Here is a 19,565-nt window from a genome sequence, read left to right on the forward strand (position 1 = left end):
TTTAATTAAAAGTAAAGCAGAACAGTATAGATAATTTTTAAAGCTTTTAAAATATTCTAATTTATCTTTAATATTTGAATTTTATTTTCAGGCACATAATTTATTTGTTAGGATTTTCTCTCCCCAAATCTAATTAAAATAATACAAACAAGGCACGACCCCAGTGTGTAGCGTTCACTCACCAGCAATTACATAGAATTAAAAATATTTGCACAATGATACCAAACATGAGATACTTTCTGCATTAAAACAGAAAAGAAAAATACTCTCAGGAAATTGCAGTCGCCTTCCGATCAGGCTGACTTTAAAGACAATAGTTAGTAAAGGGCCTTTGGTAGGGTTATGTCCTTTTATTACATGAGCAGGAGACAAATGGTTACAATCGTACACTTGGGCATGCAGCTGGGGCCATGCCCTTAGAGGATGCCTTGCTAGGAAGGACTGTAGTGCTCGCAGCATGTTGCAGGAGCAGCAGAGGCTGCAGAGCAGTTTACAAAGCTTGCTCGTGAGCAGGCTTTGCTGATGTGCATCTGACACCAGCTCAGTCCGTGGCTCAGCCCAGGGCAGTGCATCTTCCCAGACCTCAGCGGTAGGACTTGGTCTTCTTGGCAAGAACCTGCTGCAGCCTTTTCTAAAGCTTTCCGTGCAATCAGAAGGGCTGATGAAAAAGAAAAGAAAGAAAAACTGCAATTTTCCTGCAGTGGGATAGTTTAGAAAGCGGGGCTCTCCAGTGAATATGGGATCTCACGAGACTTACGGCGAAATCACGGGAATTTTTAGCACTGAAACTCTCCATCAGCTCCAGTGAGACTGTTCACTCATAATTTCAAGCTTGTCCTTATATACTTCACTGAATCTGGGCCTTAAAACTTTTGTACGTTGCCAAGCTGTGAGTCACTGAAAGTGTTGCTGCCTCCAATGAGCTAGTGACTAAAGCAAGCTCATACTGATTATTTCTGAATCTGTGTTTTCATGAAACTGATATCACACCAGGGAGATTTTTTTTATATATATAATGTGAGATAATTACTAAAGATTGGATAGGAGAAGTTTAATTAAAAACACTGCTAATTAACCACTGATTTCATTGTTCGTCACTATGTATTTAGAATTTCTTTTAACATTAGAGAAAGCGATTTCCATTTGGAAAACATATTGTGTCATGATCTTGAATATTTTTTGGTAGAAAAGTATTTCTGAGGTGTTCTCAAATAGATTCCTCCTCCTCCGAGAACAAAAAAAGTCTCTAAAATACAACTGCATGCATGTGAATAAATGTATAAACTCACGTGTGTGTATAATGTATCCCATGTACACAGACATGTGCAAATAGACGTGAAAGTTGGTATGTAATTATCCATAGTAGCTATAACCTTAGCAATTACATGCATGAAAGCCTAACACTATCTATGCAGTCTAAATTAATTAAATGAACTAACAAGAAAGCAGATACATTAAGCTTTGCAAAACTGTAAAATTAATGTTACAGCTATGTCACCTTCGCCTGCAACTGGACTGAGCAAGGGTGAGAGAGAGAGAGAAATCAATTCCACGAGTTTTGGAGAATGTAAGACTGTGCCGAGAATGTATCTGTGTCTTGTGATGTCTTGTTCTGGTGTCATTGCTGCTCTGTGGCGGGGGGCTCCTCATCACCGCGGGCGTCTGGCGGGGCCGTGCGCCGAGGTTAGCCGAGGAGGTGCAAAGTATTTGCTTGACTGTGTACTGGCTGGCGGTGGAGCCCGCAGGCGGCGGTAGTGGGGGCATCACCTTCCTGTTCCCATCATGAAACGACACTCGCCTCCCCTTCCATTCTGTCTTCTGGCCCCAGCAGAACTCTTCTTACCACTTTTGCGATGCTCTCCAAGCAGTCTGTTTTAGAACAGGGTGAGCAGACTGGCAAATTTTACCCATTTGGGCTCTGTACATGATTTTTCTGAAAGAGTCAGCTTGAGATCAGGTCAAGGTGCATAGATGTTATGAATGATGCCTGGAGGCCATTTTTCATTCATTTCAAATGTATCGGTTCCGCACCACTATGAAATTTTCTAAGTAGGGAAGGTGGCTCCTGGGAAGCACTACTGAATAGTGGAGAACCTAATGTGGCCACAGCTAGCGGCAGGTGGTCCTACCTCGGCTGCATGGAAGCACGGAGGTGGATGGGGTTCCCTCAGTGCATCACCATACTGCAGAGCTGGAGCAAAAAGCGGTAAAAGGAGTTTTGTTGGGTTCCTACTCACGCTGTGTAAACGTGTGCTGTCTGTACGTTTGTATCTGTGTTTCACCCTTCTGTAATCCTCCCAGCAGAAGGAGCATTCTGGGACTGAACTTGTTCCTTGGGGTCCGTATGAGTTGTCTGTGGCTTGGCCCTGCTGTTACACCTCGGCTCGCCGCTATCTGCAGCGGCCGCTAATGGGCTAGCTGGTACCCGAACCGGGAGCATACGGCATCGTTCAGGGAGGCTGGAGAGCTGACAAATGGGAAGGTGTTGAGAGATGCCGAGAAAAACGGGCCCACGCTGAAGCTCTCTGCAGAAGCCATTTTGCCTCTGACAGATCCAACACGCGCTATTAATTGGTTGGGGCCAGCCTTTGCCAAAAAAGCCTACGAAGTGCTAGAGAGGCGCTTCCGAGTGTGTCTGCTCTTCACGCTCCCACTCGCTGAAGGCAGTGACAAACAGCAATTAATTCATTGTCTGTGTTCTGCTGTTGTGCCGCATTTCCCTGGGATGGCAAGCTGCCTCCAGCCTGCTAGTTTTAACTGATGAACAATGCGGGCTTCCAGCGCGTTCAGCACCTGGGTGCTCCGTAATTGTAGCTGGGCAAAAATTAGCCTCGAGCTCTGCAAGGTAATGTGCACAGGTCTCAAGCTCAGTTTATAACTGCAAACAATTAATATGTGAAAATATTGTATGTAAAACCAAGGGCTAGAAACCGATGTGAATGAATATGTCAAACCAGAGGTGTGCCTGAGCACTCACCTGCTCTTTTAATTTTTAGCATTCCCAGGTCTTGGATTCCTATTGTATTTTAAACTTACTGGTGAGTCATTAAAGAAAAGGCATCAGAGCTAGAGAAAAGTCTTAACACTGAGAAGCCCCAAAAGAGCAGACCCAAACCAACAGGCACTGACAGTGTTAAATGCAGTTAGGGCCCAGTCTGGCACTCGGTGATGCCAGTGGAAAACATCCCTTTCATCGGCTCATGGATACAGAAAACCAGATTGTGTTTTATCGAATGTGTTGCATCCTGTATCTGAGTTGCACGTACTGAAATTATGTTTCCGGATGATGTGCTTTGGTTTCTTTACTAAAGATACAGGCAGCTGACTTGTAAAGACATAGCTTTTTTGATCGTTAATTATAAATTCTGGGAGGGGATCATTACAAAATTAGTCAATGTTATAGATACTAACCAATAAATATTAAATGAACCTGAAGTTGTCTTCTGATATGATTTAATGTTAGCAATTAATTTTGCATTTTTAAAAAAGGGATGAAAGCAACCATGAATAAGTTAATGTAAAATATTTCTGTTCAACTACACTTCAAGGTTAGTACTTCACGGTACGCAATATTCATTGTAAAAACCTTGCTGGTGTTCCGTACTAATGAGTAGGTAAGGCTGGTCTCTTTTTTATGTTTCCAGCTGTTTTTGTCTGTTCATTGGTTTAATAAAACCTGTAGATGAGCAAATGAAAGTCTGGAGAGCTGCACTGTTTTGAGAGGACCCCTTCTGTTTTCCACCAGTTGGGGATCTGTCCTATAGTTATTTAAAGCAGTGTCAGTAGACAGATAGCAAACTATGCTTCTGAAAGTTAATTAAACAGTAGAAGTCATAACAAGTAGCTCTTTTGTCTCATGTGAAAGAGGAGGCAGCTGTATTGTTTCTGGCAGAGTGATTCTCTGTCGTGCACAATCATTTATTGATGATTTGGAAGAGGCTCTTGCTCTGGGTAATGATGCTAATATTGATGGAAGGAAATATTAGAGTGATAAACAAAATCACAGTTAGACACCTAGAAAGTAGAAACCATGGGATAATTTTTAGTTGTGATTTAATTAATAATCGTTTGCTACTTAAACTTATAAATGTTCTTAATTATGTCTAAATGTTCAAGACCACCTCATTTAATGAATAAATTGTGCAACAGATCCCTCTACACGTACATCAGAGTAGTCCTGATATTATAGTTGTGTTTTTGATTAAAAATAACAGTTTTCCCTCTTCCCCTTCAGTTCCAGATTATCAAGAGCAGGATATCTTTCTATGGAGAAAGGAAACCGGTTTTGGATTTAGGATTCTGGGTGGAAATGAGCCTGGAGAACCTGTGAGTACATCTAGAAGTTGGCTTGTTTTAAGTCATTATATCTTCCAGAATCACAGCAGTAACACGCACAAACATGCAGAGCTGCACTGTGGCATCTTTGTTTAAATAACTAATGGGCCGTGACTTTATACCTCACATCTTCTCCCCACTGTGCCCCCAAAAAACAACTGAACCCCCACGTTTGAAATGGGTATGACTTCCTCTGCTATCCCTTGTTTTTGTGATAGCCCAGATGAAAACACATACATCTGGAATTGCCTGGATATTGAGGAAAGGTTGTCCTGATCAGTTTTAAAAGTAGTTTCCACTGTTTGACCTCAGAGTGGTGGTCCTTCTATTTACTCAATTTCATTTCTTGCATTTGTTTAGCTTCTTTACCAAAATCCAGTGCCTTGAAAGGTATCATACACTGTGCAGGTCAAATCTAGATAGTATCAGCATAAATTTCCAAATATTTTCCTGCTAAAATTCTTTTGCCTGTTTATGGAAAGAGAAACCATGAATGCCTCTCGTGCCAGGGCAACCCTGCTGAACTCACTGAAGATAAACCAAAGCTGCAGTGGTGGACAGGCTGAAGGGACTGAACTTGTAAACCCTAGAGGCAACTGAAAGGACAACTCAATCTCAGCCTCCCTGACAAGGCTCCCGGTGCTTTTAACCATCCTCGTCTCTGGTTACTGTCTGATTGAATGCATTTCCCAAGGCTGTCTGTCAGCAGAGTGAGAGGACTGCCTAAAGGAAAAAGATGTCACTATCTTGATTACAATTTTCACGATAGGGCTAGATTAATGTGGAGCTGTTTTCCACAGGACCAACTCTCCTGACCAGCAGACAGTCGTCAACAATTTTGGCCCCTACTAAATGTGTGTGCCACTCGCTTCTAGCTGCCTGTTGAGCATTTTCTGTTCTCATTTATCATTCTTTCTTTCTTTCCTTTCTCCTGTTTGTGCTAATTCACCAGATTTACATCGGTCACATTGTACCGCTGGGTGCTGCTGATGCTGACGGCCGCCTGAGATCGGGCGATGAGCTGATCTGTGTGGATGGGACGCCCGTTGTTGGGAAATCGCACCAGCTCGTCGTCCAGCTTATGCAACAGGCAGCCAAACAAGGTCACGTCAATCTGACTGTCAGGCGCAAAGTAGTTTACACAGGTAGGCTGCAGTGTTGCTCAGCGGGCTAGATTTTCTTGCCAGACTCCATCTGTTCGGCCAACAGTTTAAAGAACAAAAGCTTCTCCTTGTAGTACTGGAAAAACTCAGGGGATGCGGTGTTACTCTTTCTCTTTTGGCTATTTTTAACCTTTTTTGTTCTTGATCAAATATTTTGTTTCTAGTCAAGACTCTCTCAATTTCACTCATCTTCCAGTCTTCACGAAGGTTTCTGGTGAAATGGGGAACTGTTTAGTTGCAACATATCATTTTTATTTGGATCCATACAGTGACAGAAACTGTGTTTGACTGCCTGTGTATTTTGTTTTCTTCCCAAAACAACCGTGCTGCCTGATAACAACCATTGAACAGGGAGGGAGGGAAAAGATGCTGCAGAGTCCACAGGGAGGAGGCAAGGGCAGAGCGAGGTAGGGGATCAGTGTGTGGTGGCTGATGTCCCAGCTTCAGGAGAAGCTTCAGGTGAGGTGATGCCAGGTAGTCAACTCCACTGCAGGATGCAAAACTGTAAGCATCACTGATCCAGTCAGGTAGCACAGGGACTGCGTGTTCGTTGTAACAGAGAAGGCTCGGGTACGCTGAGTTACGGTAGGTGTGGTGCACGCTGCACGTCTTTGATTCCTGACAAAGAGCTGCCGTTGTGAGACAAGTTTTAGGAGATGAGAGCTGAGAGGAAGGGAAGGGCAGTTGAATTCTTGGTATTGTTTTTATGCATGCATTTTCCGGTTTTATAAGCCTGCAGGCTGGAAATTATAAAAGATTTAGATGCATGAGAGGTTTTGGTATAAACCCTTGATATTTCATTCAGGGGCTTGTTCTGAGCTATTTCCGAATCATTTCAAATGTAGACACTTACTCTAGGATAAATTATTCAGGAACCCTTTTTTCACCTTATGTTTGTAGGCTTTTAAATTCCAGCACAACTTTGCAGAGAAACCTCTTCCTGAATTTTGGTCCCTTATTCCTCTGTTCATCTGTATGCCAATAGCAAAAGATTGTTCATCTAAATGGGTACTCCTTGTCCTGAGATTCACATCGGGGAATGTTTATGCATTCTTAATATGTAGAATATTATGTATTTAGAACATACTTTGAGTATATAAATGCAAACAAGTACTGCCTTCCAAGAATGTTTTAAAAGTTATTTTCCTTTAGATCATGGGTTTACAGCTTTAGATTTTGTGTTTGCCATCCATTTTTGTTGTTGTTGCTTTTAAGATCTCCAATTTGTCTGGTGAATAAAAATCAAGTTGAAGAAGTGAGTTGATTAATGGAGTCGGCCATTCAGTGGGGACAAGTGCAATATGCTGCTCTCCGCTGCACAAATGGACTGTGGAGAACTGGCTGGGTAAATAGGAGTGGAAATTATTGTAGGCCATGACTGTTACCTGGGGTTGGCTCAGGTAAAGACAAACGCTGCTGGAATGCAGGCAGTGGGGAACTCTCCTGATTTCCCAGCAGATGATCTCTCAGCTGCAACATGGTCCAGCACTTCAAGAAAGACATGTTTGAGTTGGAGGGGGCCCAACTGGAGGGAGTCCAGAGGACGAGGGAGAATAAGGAGAGCTCTAACAAACATGGTCTGCAAGGAAATATCGAACAAATTGGGATTGTTTAGCCTAAAGCAGACAAGGGGGAGGAGGTGTTAAACTCCCAAAGACTATAAGAGGCTGCCACAAAGAGGAAGGGAATAATATGTTCTCCATATGCCTGCAAGATAAAACTAGAAATAATAGCCTTATGTTGCAGCAGAGAAGATTTAAGTTAGATATTACAACCAATAGATTGCCTGGGGAGATATTTAACAGCAGATTAGACAAACATCTGCCGGGACTGACAGTAAGTATTGCTGGCCTGGACTTGAGTAGAGTGTGGACTAAGAGATTTTTTGAGATTTCTTCAAGCCTTGTGTTAGCTGATTAGATTTTAAACTAATACCACCTCCTTCAGTTGCTGTTAAACACTTGTTTAATATTAATGTTAATAATGTTTAAAGGTTCCCCCCAACTGTGCCAGACTGTACAGATGAAAGTTGCTGATTCCTCCATCCAGAAAAGCTTAGTTCACAATTGCTTTGTTTTAATGTGAGTAGTTATTATTAATCATGATCACGTTAATTAAAAACACTCAGTGCTATCCAGCTGATAGCACTGAGTTTAAAAAAAAAAAATACCCAAGTGTTGAGTGATGAATATTTGGTATTACTGTATCTCCCCACGGCTTGTGCACATACACAGAGTTGCACATATGTAATTGAAGAGGGGATGTGGTAGTGGAAGGTTTCGGCTGCATGACCTTAGACAGCAGTGGATGTGGGTGTGTGGCCAGCGCTGTCACTGAACAGAGCTGTGGTGACATCCAAAAGGAGATGGAGGACAGAGCCACTGGTCATGATTTATGGATTAAAGCAGGTGCTATGTTTTTTTCTCCTTTTGTCATGTCTTTTTCTCGGTGTGCAGCACTTGTCAAGCATTAAAAAATGCGGCTTGCTCAGACAATCTTTCCCTTTCCTCCCCCAGTTCCCAAGGCAGAGAATGAAGTCCCATCCCCAGCCTCGTCCCACCACAGCAGCAACCAGCCGGCCTCGCTGACGGAGGAGAAGCGAACGCCACAGGGCAGCCAGAACTCCCTCAACACCGTCAGCTCGGGCAGCGGCAGCACCAGTGGCATCGGGAGCGGAGGCGGGGGAGGCAGCGGCGTTGTCAGTGCCGTGGTCCAGCCCTACGACGTGGAAATCCGCCGTGGCGAAAACGAGGGCTTCGGCTTCGTCATCGTCTCGTCGGTGAGCAGGCCGGAGGCGGGGACGACGTTCGGTAAGTCTTGGGGTTTGTCAGCGGCCCTCAAATGAGATCCGGGTTTGAGTGCTGCAGCACAAGGAGGCAAGTGGGGATGTTTAATTAAAAGACATGGGTATGACCTGATTTGTGTAATTGATGGCTTAATCAGGGAATGAGACTTGGTAGGTGTTTGCCTCCTGGGTTTTGTTCAGCACTGAGTCGAGAAAAGTAAAATGAGAAATCCCATCCTGAAGAGCAAAAATGCCACCAGTGGCAGTTCCTGGTGCTCCCCGAAACACGGGCTGTCCCTGCAAGCTGGGCACCTTTCTGGGGCTTGCTCTCAGGAGAGCAGCCAGGGATCCCCACAGAGATGCTGTTGTGTAATGCAGAAAGGGAGCAAGTGGCAGGAAGTGTGTCTGCTGATGGTGGAATTGAGCCATCATTAAAAGCAGTAATGCCTAAACTGATTAACTTCTCTTTGGCAATCAGGGTTATTCTGATCCTCATTACAAAGTGAGCTTGCTGATGGCTGGAAAGTTTTAATTAATAGTGCTTGCTGGTGAGACATTAAATGGAGGATATTGTTTAACCAAAAAAAAAAAAAAAAAAAGTGTTTTTTGACCCGTTCCACCTTGTGTCTCCTTTTCCCAAATCCATTTTTTGAGAGTAAGAGGGAACAAGGTTCATGCAGTGTCACTCTTGATATCCTGCACTTACAGCAGTGGTCATGGTTTCTTTCTGAAGGCTGTCTCTTCTGCTAGACAGACACTTGTTTCCAGGTGTTGCTGTGAAAGAGGTAAAGAGGTGACATTCTGTTTACAGAACAAATGAGTCATATATTGCAAAGCACAAATAAGCTGGTTTTGCATGTGTGCGCAGGACAGCCTGCTCTAGAGCAGAATTATCATTGCAAGGAGGAAGCAGTCAGAAATGCCACTTTCTTCCCTTCCTATGGTCTCCAAGAGGCAGCATCCACGTTGACTTTACAGGGGAAAAAGAAGGCGTTCTCTCCCTCTTAGTCTGTGGCATGCCCTATGGACAGAGGGGGAAAGGAAGGGCAGAACAAATGCTTTGGCCATTTTTACGCTGCCCCTCAGAGAGGGGTTGTGTTTTGTAGACAAAATGCCTTGCAGTCTCCCTGTACAGCTTGAATGTTCCCGGGGCAGGCAGGTGCGTGTGGCAAAAAGTGGCCTTTCCCCCTCTTTTTTTCCACTGAAATTTCCCGTGATCACCCAGTGGCAGAGCCCTTACACTAGTAAAAGCACAAGGGATCAAGGGAGCATCACCTCCTTTGCAGGCATCGATACAAAACAGAGCGTTTCTAAACACTGTTGGGGGCAGCCGTATCAGCAGAGGGTGCAAGGGGAAATTATCCAGTGTAGACCTGGAGGAGTGAGTTCCATCAGCTCTCAGGTGCCAGGCTACCTTTGTGCTGGCCTCGTGGCTGGAAACTGTGCATCCAGGATAGGTATTTTGGTGCCCAAACACAACGGTGTAATGCAATATTGGATAAGCTGAACTCAGTCTAAAATGAAGAGAGAGCTTTTATCGTCTGAAAGCGTTTCAAACATGCGTAAAGAACTTTTACGGTATGAAGGCTGTGCTCTGTTTTCTGCAGAGAAACCTTGACCTGAAATTGTAAAGAGTTATGTTTGTTTTAGCCCAAGATACTCTCTAACTGGAAGTTTTCTGTGCAGGGGCTCCTCATGGAGATCTGTTGATCTGTGACTGTTTTTCCTTTAATTTTTTCAACTGTGTTCAGCTTTTTTTCTAATACTCTGCATGAGATGTGTTCCCTCTGCTGTGTGGTGCTTGCTCTGTGCCTGCTTTCTAGTTTTTTCTGTCATAGGTAGTACTCAGAGATGGGCCAAACTGGTTCTAAAACCCACCTCGGTCACTTTGGTGTGGGCTCTCATATATTTTCCCATGGATTTGGCCAGAGCTGGAACTCCGTCCTTAATTCAGGAGCTCATTTCAGATACCCTCAGAACAGTTGTTATACTGGATGGATTTCTGTATCACCACAGAGGGAAACTTTCTAACATCACAGTAAAACAACGATAAAAAATCCCCCACCATTTGCAAATGATATTAACACCTTCTGCTCATTTTCATTGCATCTTCCCAACCTTGTTCTCTCACTTCATATTCCTTTTCTTAGCCTTTTTTTCTTTATGCCATTTCTGGTTTTGCCATGCAGCAACATTTAAAACTACTAATCAAATAAAGATTAGAGCACAGATGGGAAAGTGCATCTTGGGGGTGAATGTATGTATGTGTGAAGTTTCAGATGACCACTCCGCATACCTCATGCTTTTCACCACGCACTGCATGCCTGAGGTCCTCTTGCCCACGTAACGAAGCCGTACAAAAGCCCAGAGGATTTAGCTGAGTGCTGTTCTGTAGCTCCTGTGTCCCAAATCTGCGTTTTGTGGAAGACCCTGCGTTTCTGGGACCAAGCAATTGCATGGAACAGGAGGGGAGTTTTGTCTTCAAAACACATTCATCCTAAAGTGCTCTGGCTCTGCGTGCCAGGCATCTCACTGGTTTTGCGTGTGGTTTTAGAGGTATTTAAATTAGGAGGTCCTTATTCCTTCCCCACTCCCACCCTTATACCATCTGGGATCGTAAAAGGGGGGTGGTTAACAGGGGCTGAGGTGGATGCCTGCACCAAACAGGTTACCTTTTGTCAGTCTTGGCCCATCTGTAGTGGTCCTGTGCCTTCCCTGGTGGTACCTTTGTTCACAATGGAAGAAAACCGTTTCATGTCGCTTCCCCATCCAGCGCTGACAGACTGGGTCTCTGTAGTAGAAAGGGAGGCGCGCTCCCTCCTCGGACTAGAATGATTTTATCTTTCTGAATTGAGAAAGAACAAAACATTGGCAGAAGCTTGAACAGCAGTTGATTTAAGGAAAGACTTGAGAGGCTGACACCGATGTAATCTTGGAGGAAGAGGGTTGTGTTTTCTACACACAGTTTCAATTTTCTGGTGCAAAAATAAAATCGGGATTTGGGTTATTGTGGGGCTGCTAAGTGTAGCTGTAGATCATAAAAGCTCACCGTGTATTAACAGATCAAGGGGGAGGGAGATTTGAGGGTTAACAAGCACCTTTTTGTAAAATGAGTATTGTGCACTCGTACTAGTTGATTGCCAATGTTTTGAACACTGGCAGCAAAGCTATCCTATAATAACTTTTGCTTGATGCATTAATTAATTAACCCTTAACCTTCTCTTTCCCTTTTCAACCCTTTTTCTCCTTTTCCCCTTCACCGTAATTCCCACGTATGTAAACAATTAAAACCAAACCAAACCAAACAAAAACAAAAACAACCCCCAAACCAATACAAAAGCGGGAAATGCATGTGTGGCCATGCCTCACAAAATAGGTCGGATAATTGAAGGGAGTCCCGCAGACCGCTGTGGCAAGCTGAAAGTAGGCGATCGGATCTTGGCCGTGAACGGGTGCTCCATCACCAACAAGTCGCATTCAGACATCGTCAACCTCATTAAGGAAGCGGGAAACACCGTTACTCTGCGCATCATTCCAGGAGATGGTAAAGTATTTGTTCCCTGCTGTGTTATCTCACCCTGTTGTTGCTTTGTTCCTGGGCTGTTCACGTCAGTCAGAGCTGCAAAAGCATAAGGATTTCCATTCCTGATTTGGGAATTAGTAGCAAGGGGGCTGTGAGTGTCCCATAGATGTATTCCCCTTTTCTTTCTATAGAAGTAGGAGCCCTGTTTTTTTAAAGGAGGATACTGATTTAAAAAATAATAATTACTTCCCATTTTACTGTGTTTCTCCATGTATCTCCTTAAATTCTTCCATAAATTTGATGCATATCTTAGTACTCTCTGATTTGATTCTTAGGTTAATAATGGAGCTTCAGGATTTTTGAGAATCACTGCATGCTCAGTAATGTACGGGATCCCTGAAGCTTTCCACAGGCTATAAAGAGATCACAGAAAGAGATAAACACTTTGTCATGTTTTAAGCTGTTTGAAAAGAAGATTTGTTTTTATTCTGCATAAGTTGCTTTTTGAAGCCATCTCAGTACATTTTCAAATGACTTTATTAAATGACTTTATTAAATGGCAATGGCTCCGGAGCTGCTTGTGGGCTCGCAGCTGACAGTCATAAGGGTTCCCCTGGATGAGATCGCATTGTTTCAGATGAGAGGGAATATGCAGGATGCCTGGCAATACGCTGACACTTGGTACTATTTTCAGGTCATTGAACTGTTTGGTTAAAGCGAGGGTCTGCGTTATATATCAGTTTCATGAAATTAATCCCTACCTGCGATGCCAAATAAGAATAGAGCAGAAACGTACGTGAAGCATCTGCAGCAGAGCTAAAATTGCTTTGGTTCCAAACTGTATGAATTTCATTTGTTCATTGTCCTGCTCTGCAGAGGACAGGTTCACAGAGGGTGCTCGTTTGGCAGAAATCCTTTCACAGTGCTCTTCTTTAAAGCTAAATCCATGGGTATAGAATTTGATAGCTCAGATGCAGTGCTAATGAGCATTTCTTAGAGTTGTACAGGACATTACTTGCATTCAGTTAAACGTAGAGAAAGTGTGATTAAATTTGAAAGGAAGGTTGAGAAAGTCTGAGTGAACTGCAGATTTCTCTTCACAATAAGAACTACTGGAAGGAGACCTTTTCATCCTGCAGCCTGACAGGAAGCATTTTGCTGTCACTCTGTCTGTTCGGACTAGCACTAGTGCACTTACCGCTTCCGAAGAACCGGAGGGAAGCTGTGAACTGAGCCTGGTGTCTGTAATGCAGGATGGAGGAGTTACATGATGTGATTTTCTGTGGGAAACATTCACTAGTTGTTAACTCTCCTTTCTATGGCTGTAGTAAGCTGAAACGGGGATTTGGTTACCCCACAGAGCACAATTGTGCTATGTTTAGCTCTAGGATACAAACAGGGCAGGACCAGAGGTGATCTGGTTATAAATTATTTCTCTTTAGGGTGATCTGTTTTGCATGAAGGCTTTATTTTCCTACTGTCTACCAGCAACCAGGTCAAATGGGATGTGATCCTTTACTGCTTCCAGCAAAATAAATGTTCATGAATAAAATGGCTGTGAATCAGGCTAATGGCTGAGCTGGCCCGTGTGTGCCAGCTCTGGAAGGTGAACCAGGAGAAAAGTTGTTCATTACCTTTATTTTGGTATCTGATCAAAATCTAGGCAGATGAAGCTTTGAAGAAAAAAAGAATACATATGAAATAACTTTGAAACCATTGGGATTTTTCAAGAGGAACATAGCATCCTGACAGGAATGCTCAGCTAGCCTTGTTCATGCAAATGTGTGTACAAAATACCTTGTTAAATTGCTTAGGTTAGGAGGGAGCTCTGCAGCTGTGAATGCATCAGGCATTCCTAGAGAAGATGGAGAGCTGTAATTCTGGGAAGGAGTCAACTCTTTTCTCTTGTAGGAATGCAGGCTTTGAGCATTTTTGTTTGCTGAGTCCTGTAAATTCAAAGTCTGATTGCCAGCTCTGTCTGCAATTAATTTCCAAAAGCTAGTAAGGCCAACCATGAAACATGGTGAGAGGTTTGCTCAGAAAACATGCGATTAAAGGAATCAGTCTCAATGTTGTTTTATTTCTGTAGTTGCCTTCTGATTTTGGGGTGCTTTTTCACAAGTCTAAGGGGTCTAACATTGTATTTTGATGGGAAGAAAATGTGTGCTTCTCACATAAAGGTGAAACTAAAGCTCATCACAAGACTCACAATAAACTCACATTGCTAATCTCTTCTAACATTATTAAAACCCTCAAAGGTTTTTGCTGTGTGATAGTCAACTCATAGACCACTACAGGAGTGTATTTGCAATGGCACTATGATGGGTTAGCATGGCTAATACAAGGATACAAGCAGCCCCCCAAAAAAAACCAACCTTAGATTAGGCACTGGTGTCTGGGTATTCTAGAGCAGAATAGCGCAAGAAATTGGTGAAATCTGTAGGGTTTAGAACATACTGTTATTGATTGAGACAACCTTTTCTGTGTTTGTGTTCTTCTCCAGTTTTGCATGGTGGCTGGCATGTGTCCTGGGTCTAAAACACGAGCAAAAATGATGCACAAATCCTGCCTCATGGGATAGGGTGGGGTAAAGATAGACCCAGTACAGTGGCGTGAAGATACATCTGTACCAAAGATGTGTTATTGCTCTACTTGGTATTCTTAGTGTGACCTACCAAAGGGGAGGAATGTTGCTCTTTCTTTGAAGCCCATCTTCATCTCATCTCCAAATATTTGTGGAGGATTTCGGGGGCTTTGTTCTGGGTGAATACAGCACACTTAACCATGTTTCAGGACCTTCTGAAGTTGGAGACAGATTTTAGCATCAAGGCATCTTTACAAAATACACAGAATTGTTTTGTGAAATCCAACAGTTTAACCACACACAGGGACGTCTCCCCCTCACACAAGCCAGCTGTCGACAGCACCGCCTTGTAAAGGCATCTTTTGGTCGTGCCTGCCCCAAGAGGTGCAGGCAGACCCAGGAGCCTCTCTTGCTCTCTGTGCCACTGGATGCAGGCCAGCTCTGGTCTGGAAGATGTTACAGCTCCAGATGCTATGGGTTTGGGCATATTAACTTGGGCACAATGCTGCAGGCGAAGGAGCTGTGCTCTCCTTGCACCCATCTGTTTGAAATTCTTTTTCTCTTTCCCTTTTCCTGAGTTTCCCTTGACAAGCACTGGCTATAGAAAGGAAAAACCTTCAGCTCTTTTAGGTTCCTCCTCAACTGAAATAAATCCGTGAAATAAAATAGGTTCCCAGATCCAAGTAAACCCATGACCACCACTTTTCCTCCCATTTCCTCCCAATTCTGCAGATCTGTATTACAGCTGGACTCTGTTTAATAGTGGGAGCTTTTTCCATAGTCAATAAAGTGAATTACCAGATGCTTGGAGCTTATGAGGCAAACAAGGGCAGGGTAGAAAACCTTGTAATTTTATTCTGGAGAGCAAGATATTTCCACCCAGTTTTTGCTTCTGTTATCTGATGATGCCTTTTTTTTTTTAAGAGGGACTGGAACTAGAGAAATTCAAGAAACAAGCTGCATCTTTTTAACCACTGATTGTGCATTCAGCTTAGATTTTGCTCTTGAAAAGTATTGATCAGTGTTCTGTGATGAGTTGTATTCCATGGTCCTCTTCTAGATGAAGTCAGTAGAGCATGTAGTGGGGATGTCCTGTGTGCAGAACTGTTCCACAAAAGATCAAGTGCTTGTCACTGCAGTGACTCTAACTGGGAATGCTGTGCCTAATGAACAAGCATTCCTGTTGACTGTGGTTTCCCAGTCCCCATGCCCATCCTTGTCCGAGGTAACCGTTCAACATTTTGAATGGTTAAGCGTATAACCACTGACTCTTCCTCTGAATTCAAACTCCTATGTGAGGGGGAAGATGCTTTCGGAAATTGCTGACCTGCAGGCACTCCAGAACATTTCAAAATTTGTAATTGTTCAGAACTATTTTCAGTTCCGGATTGATGCAACATGGATTTCTGGAAAATGTGTTGTGTTCCATACGCATGTGTTCCAGGCCTTGCCTCCAAAACCGTGTTGCTGAAATTTGGCTAATGACATTCACATGACCTTAATTTTAGAGTTTTAAATGTTTTAAATTTAAAAGTTAACTCTGTATTTATTGAAGCCTATGATAAAGTTCCAAAATTGCAAAATTTTGCCATGCTGTATGATGAGGAGCAGCTAGATGGTCACTTTTAGCACATGTCTACAGCAGCTCCCTTCCCTGTCCCCAAAGCAGGAGTAAGGAACTCTCTTGGAAGCACCTCCTGCTCTGCATGGAGAAACATGGCTTTTGCACGTGCTGACGTTGGGCTGGGAGTCCTTCATCATGGCATAAATTAAGCTTTGAGGTTAATCCTCTTCTCTGTATTCTTAATGAGTGTTTTTTTTTTTTTTTTAAATGGTACCCAGAGCCATTGGTGCATTTGGTGCAGGCAGTTCCACATCCCTGTGTGCACCTTTGGGCATTTCAAGGACAAATTTCAGCAAGTTTGGGGTTTAGCCATATTCAATATCACCTTGTAAGGCATTAGATAAAAGCCACATCTCAATCCTACTGATTGCAATTTGTGATGGAGGAAGTACTGCTAAGCTCATAATCCATGGAATAGTTATTGCTACTTTAAGATTAATCCAGCCAACCGTCCATATTTGGAGACTTTAATGATTGGAATTTTGGAATTCGTGCTGTTACATAACAGACAGGGCATTTTTCAACCCTTCCTTCACAAGTCAGTCTTTGTTCTGTGTCTAACACAGAATTTATTTTATTTTCTAAATTTTTCTTTTTTTTCCAATGGAGTGTCTTTGGATTTCCCTTTAGATTGATGATCATGGTGATGCATTTGGTTACTGAAAAAGCCTCATTTGTGTAAAAATAAATTATAAGTATACTATGTGTGCATTATACAAATATATAGAAATATTTGACTCCCTGCTCTACACTATTTGTGGTGGCTGGCCGTGGTGGTTTCTGGAACTCACATCCTTTTCTAGTTAACTTATTCAGTGATGAAACTAAATATGATGTTTTCACTAAAGCCTTGACATTTTCAAGAGCATAGGCTCCAACAACAGCAGTGATGTGACAATGTTTCCTAGCTTCTTGTTAGGAGTGTTTAGAAGGGCTTAGTGTTTGGAAAGCTTTTTTTTTTCTTTTTTTTTTTCTTTTTTTTTTTTCTTTTTTTTTTTTTTTTTTTTTTTTTCTTACAGAAGAGAAGGGTAGAAAGTGATTTTCTACATCTGATGACAGATAACCAGAAAAAGCAGACCCTTGAGGACGGGGCTTTGGACAGCCTGATATAGTGTATCTTTAAGGTCCCTTCCAGCCCAAATCATTCTGTGATTCTGTGGGGGACGTATCATGCTAAGTTTCAGTGGGCAACTTAAAGGCCAATATTTCTGTGCAATGGGGTGCTGTACAGTTTTATATACATAATTGCTGTGACTTAGCTTAGACTTTGTCCTGTCTGTTTTGGGATTTGGGAAATCTTGAGCCAGTTTCCAGTACTTAAAAATCAAACAAACAAAAAAAACCATACTGATGCTTTCCAATTAAATGACTTTGCAATTTATTTTTTTTCAGTGAACAGCCAATGGTCTTCCTTCATAATGAAAAATAAATAAATAAATTTGTTTTGCAGAATCGTCCAATGCTACTTTATTGACCAATGCAGAAAAAATTGCTACAATTACCACCACACATACTCCTCAGCAAATTCCGCAGGAGACCAGGTCAGACTGTTTTCCTTGAGGAGAGCATCTTGCCATGCGCTCTGTTTGGTTACTTCTTAATCACCTTCACATTCCATGAGCTGTGTTTTTCCTCTCCCTCTTTGTTTCATTCACTGCAGCAGGAACAACACCAAACCAAAGCAGGAATCCCAGTTTGATTTCAAACCGCCCCAAGCAGCGCAGGTAAGGAGTGCCTTCCTAATTGCTTTGTTTACCACAGACTGTTGCTTCCAGCCTGCTGAAGGGCTGTGTTCAAATGTTTCCCTTGAAAATTCCTACTGGGAGGCTGCTCTCCCTCAGTCTGTTTGCTGGGATTTGCTGATTAGTTTCTTAGTATGTATTGCTGTTGTTTCATCTGACAAGCATTTCCAATGCATTCTTATCAAGACTTTAATAATAAAAAAAAGCTAACATTTCTACCACAGTAATAATTGATGTGTTGTGTTTGTGTTTTTTTTTTTTTTTGTGGAAGAGTATGTTTTGAGAGGGCTCTCCACAAAGTACTGTTGTGTGCAAATGATAAAATCAGAGAACAAAAAGAGCAAAACTTAATAAGGGGCAATAGCCGACATGTTCCTGGTTTTGCAGACAGGACCTTATTAGAGAGGTTATTCCACTGTTATCTTTCCTTGCCGCTGGCCATCCCAGAAGTAACCTCTTCCATTACAGACATCAAAACATCCCTGTGCCAACAGCATTGTGTTGTAGAATAAAACAGTGCCTGTGCTTCTGACCTTCTTTCAAAGGAATAGAAGAGGTGGTAACAGAAAGGAGAAGACAGCACCATGGCGTAGACCCATCCCATGTACCCTAACTAGAGCCTGACACTGGGAGCGAGGTCATCCTAGTCTTCCTCTGCAGATTGGGACTGAGGAAGCAGGAAATGCTCGTGTGTGTGAAAACTCCACCGATTTTATTTTTGTACTTAATGAGTTCCAGAAATAATAACGTTCACTGGTTGAATAATTTCAAAATGAGAAATAGAGAAGCATTTAACTTTCTGCTGATTTGCACATATGTTGTCTTCCCTCCAGCAGGACCAAGATTTTTACACTGTTGAGCTGGAAAGAGGAGCCAAAGGGTTTGGCTTCAGCCTGCGAGGTGGCCGGGAGTATAATATGGATCTGTACGTGCTGCGGCTAGCTGAGGATGGTCCAGCTGAGAGATGTGGGAAGATGAGGGTATGCACAAACAGATTTAAAAAACACACTGCTTTGCAATAAAATAAATGCCCTGCTTCTCCCCTACAGGCACGCCTTCTGCTGTGCCAGCTAATGGGAATATTAAATTGGAGCAAAGGAGCAATAGGTTTACTTCTATCAGCGACTTTTCTTTCATTCTTTATGTACATTCTACAGAAGTGTGCATGCACTGGAAGACTTCACCCCATCCTTGTATCAACCCAGATTTCCAAATTCTAATACATAAACTGACTTTTTAAGCCTAACAAAGATATGCGTGGTAATGAAGGTGTTACAATCACAGTCTTTGCCAGCTCCTTTAAAGCTGGAGCCATGAAAAGAGAATTTGGTTGTCCTACCTGATCCTCTCCTCTGCTGGGTGGAGTGGTGAGGGACCATTCATATATGTTGACTGATGGGTTAAAAAATTACAGTATAGTTTTTAATGAGTATTAGCTGTTAAATTTGCACATCACCTAAATTATAAACGTTATAGCATGGTCATACGTTATAAAATACCTACAGAAAAAGTAAATTGCCAAGTTTTATGCACTCCATGCTCCTCTGATAAAGAACACATAATAACTTCACAACATGTCTTTGTCTTCTCCAAATAAATCACACACAGGGCATTTTCAAAATTCTATTGCTGGGGCTAGATTTATAAGTCCAAAACCTTTGCTGATGAAAATAAATCATTGCTGCTGTGTGTGGAAGCCAATGCTTTAACAAGCTCCTCCAAGCCCTGTTTTTCTATCCTGATAAATTATGTTTACAAAAGCAGATTTACTGGTTCATACCAGCTCTCTGTATCCGAGTGAGAAATGGA

At 42.5% G+C, this 19,565-nt stretch overlaps 1 protein-coding gene across 30 annotated transcripts in view; it reads left to right on the plus strand.

Annotated features, from left to right (window-relative positions):
• The window catches only part of MAGI1 (membrane associated guanylate kinase, WW and PDZ domain containing 1), a 317,508-nt gene that overhangs the window by 291,910 nt on the left and 6,033 nt on the right, over positions 1 to 19,565 (plus strand). For 8 of the 30 annotated variants that reach the window (XM_068694412.1, XM_068694411.1, XM_068694418.1 and 5 more), the window contains 8 exons: positions 1,490 to 1,567; positions 4,235 to 4,326; positions 5,288 to 5,480; positions 8,015 to 8,308; positions 11,624 to 11,827; positions 17,465 to 17,555; positions 17,678 to 17,738; positions 18,593 to 18,736. In XM_068694412.1, the coding sequence (XP_068550513.1) occupies positions 1,490 to 1,567; positions 4,235 to 4,326; positions 5,288 to 5,480; positions 8,015 to 8,308; positions 11,624 to 11,827; positions 17,465 to 17,555; positions 17,678 to 17,738; positions 18,593 to 18,736 (1,157 nt within the window). Of the gene's footprint in view, positions 1 to 1,489; positions 1,568 to 4,234; positions 4,327 to 5,287; positions 5,481 to 8,014; positions 8,309 to 11,623; positions 11,828 to 17,464; positions 17,556 to 17,674; positions 17,739 to 18,589; positions 18,737 to 19,565 lie in introns of all 30 variants that reach the window. The other 22 variants (XM_068694410.1, XM_068694391.1, XM_068694389.1 and 19 more) reach the window with 11 other exon arrangements.

Source organism: Anas acuta, chromosome 11 (genome assembly GCF_963932015.1).
Source record: "Anas acuta chromosome 11, bAnaAcu1.1, whole genome shotgun sequence".
Taxonomy (NCBI): Eukaryota; Metazoa; Chordata; class Aves; order Anseriformes; family Anatidae; genus Anas; species Anas acuta.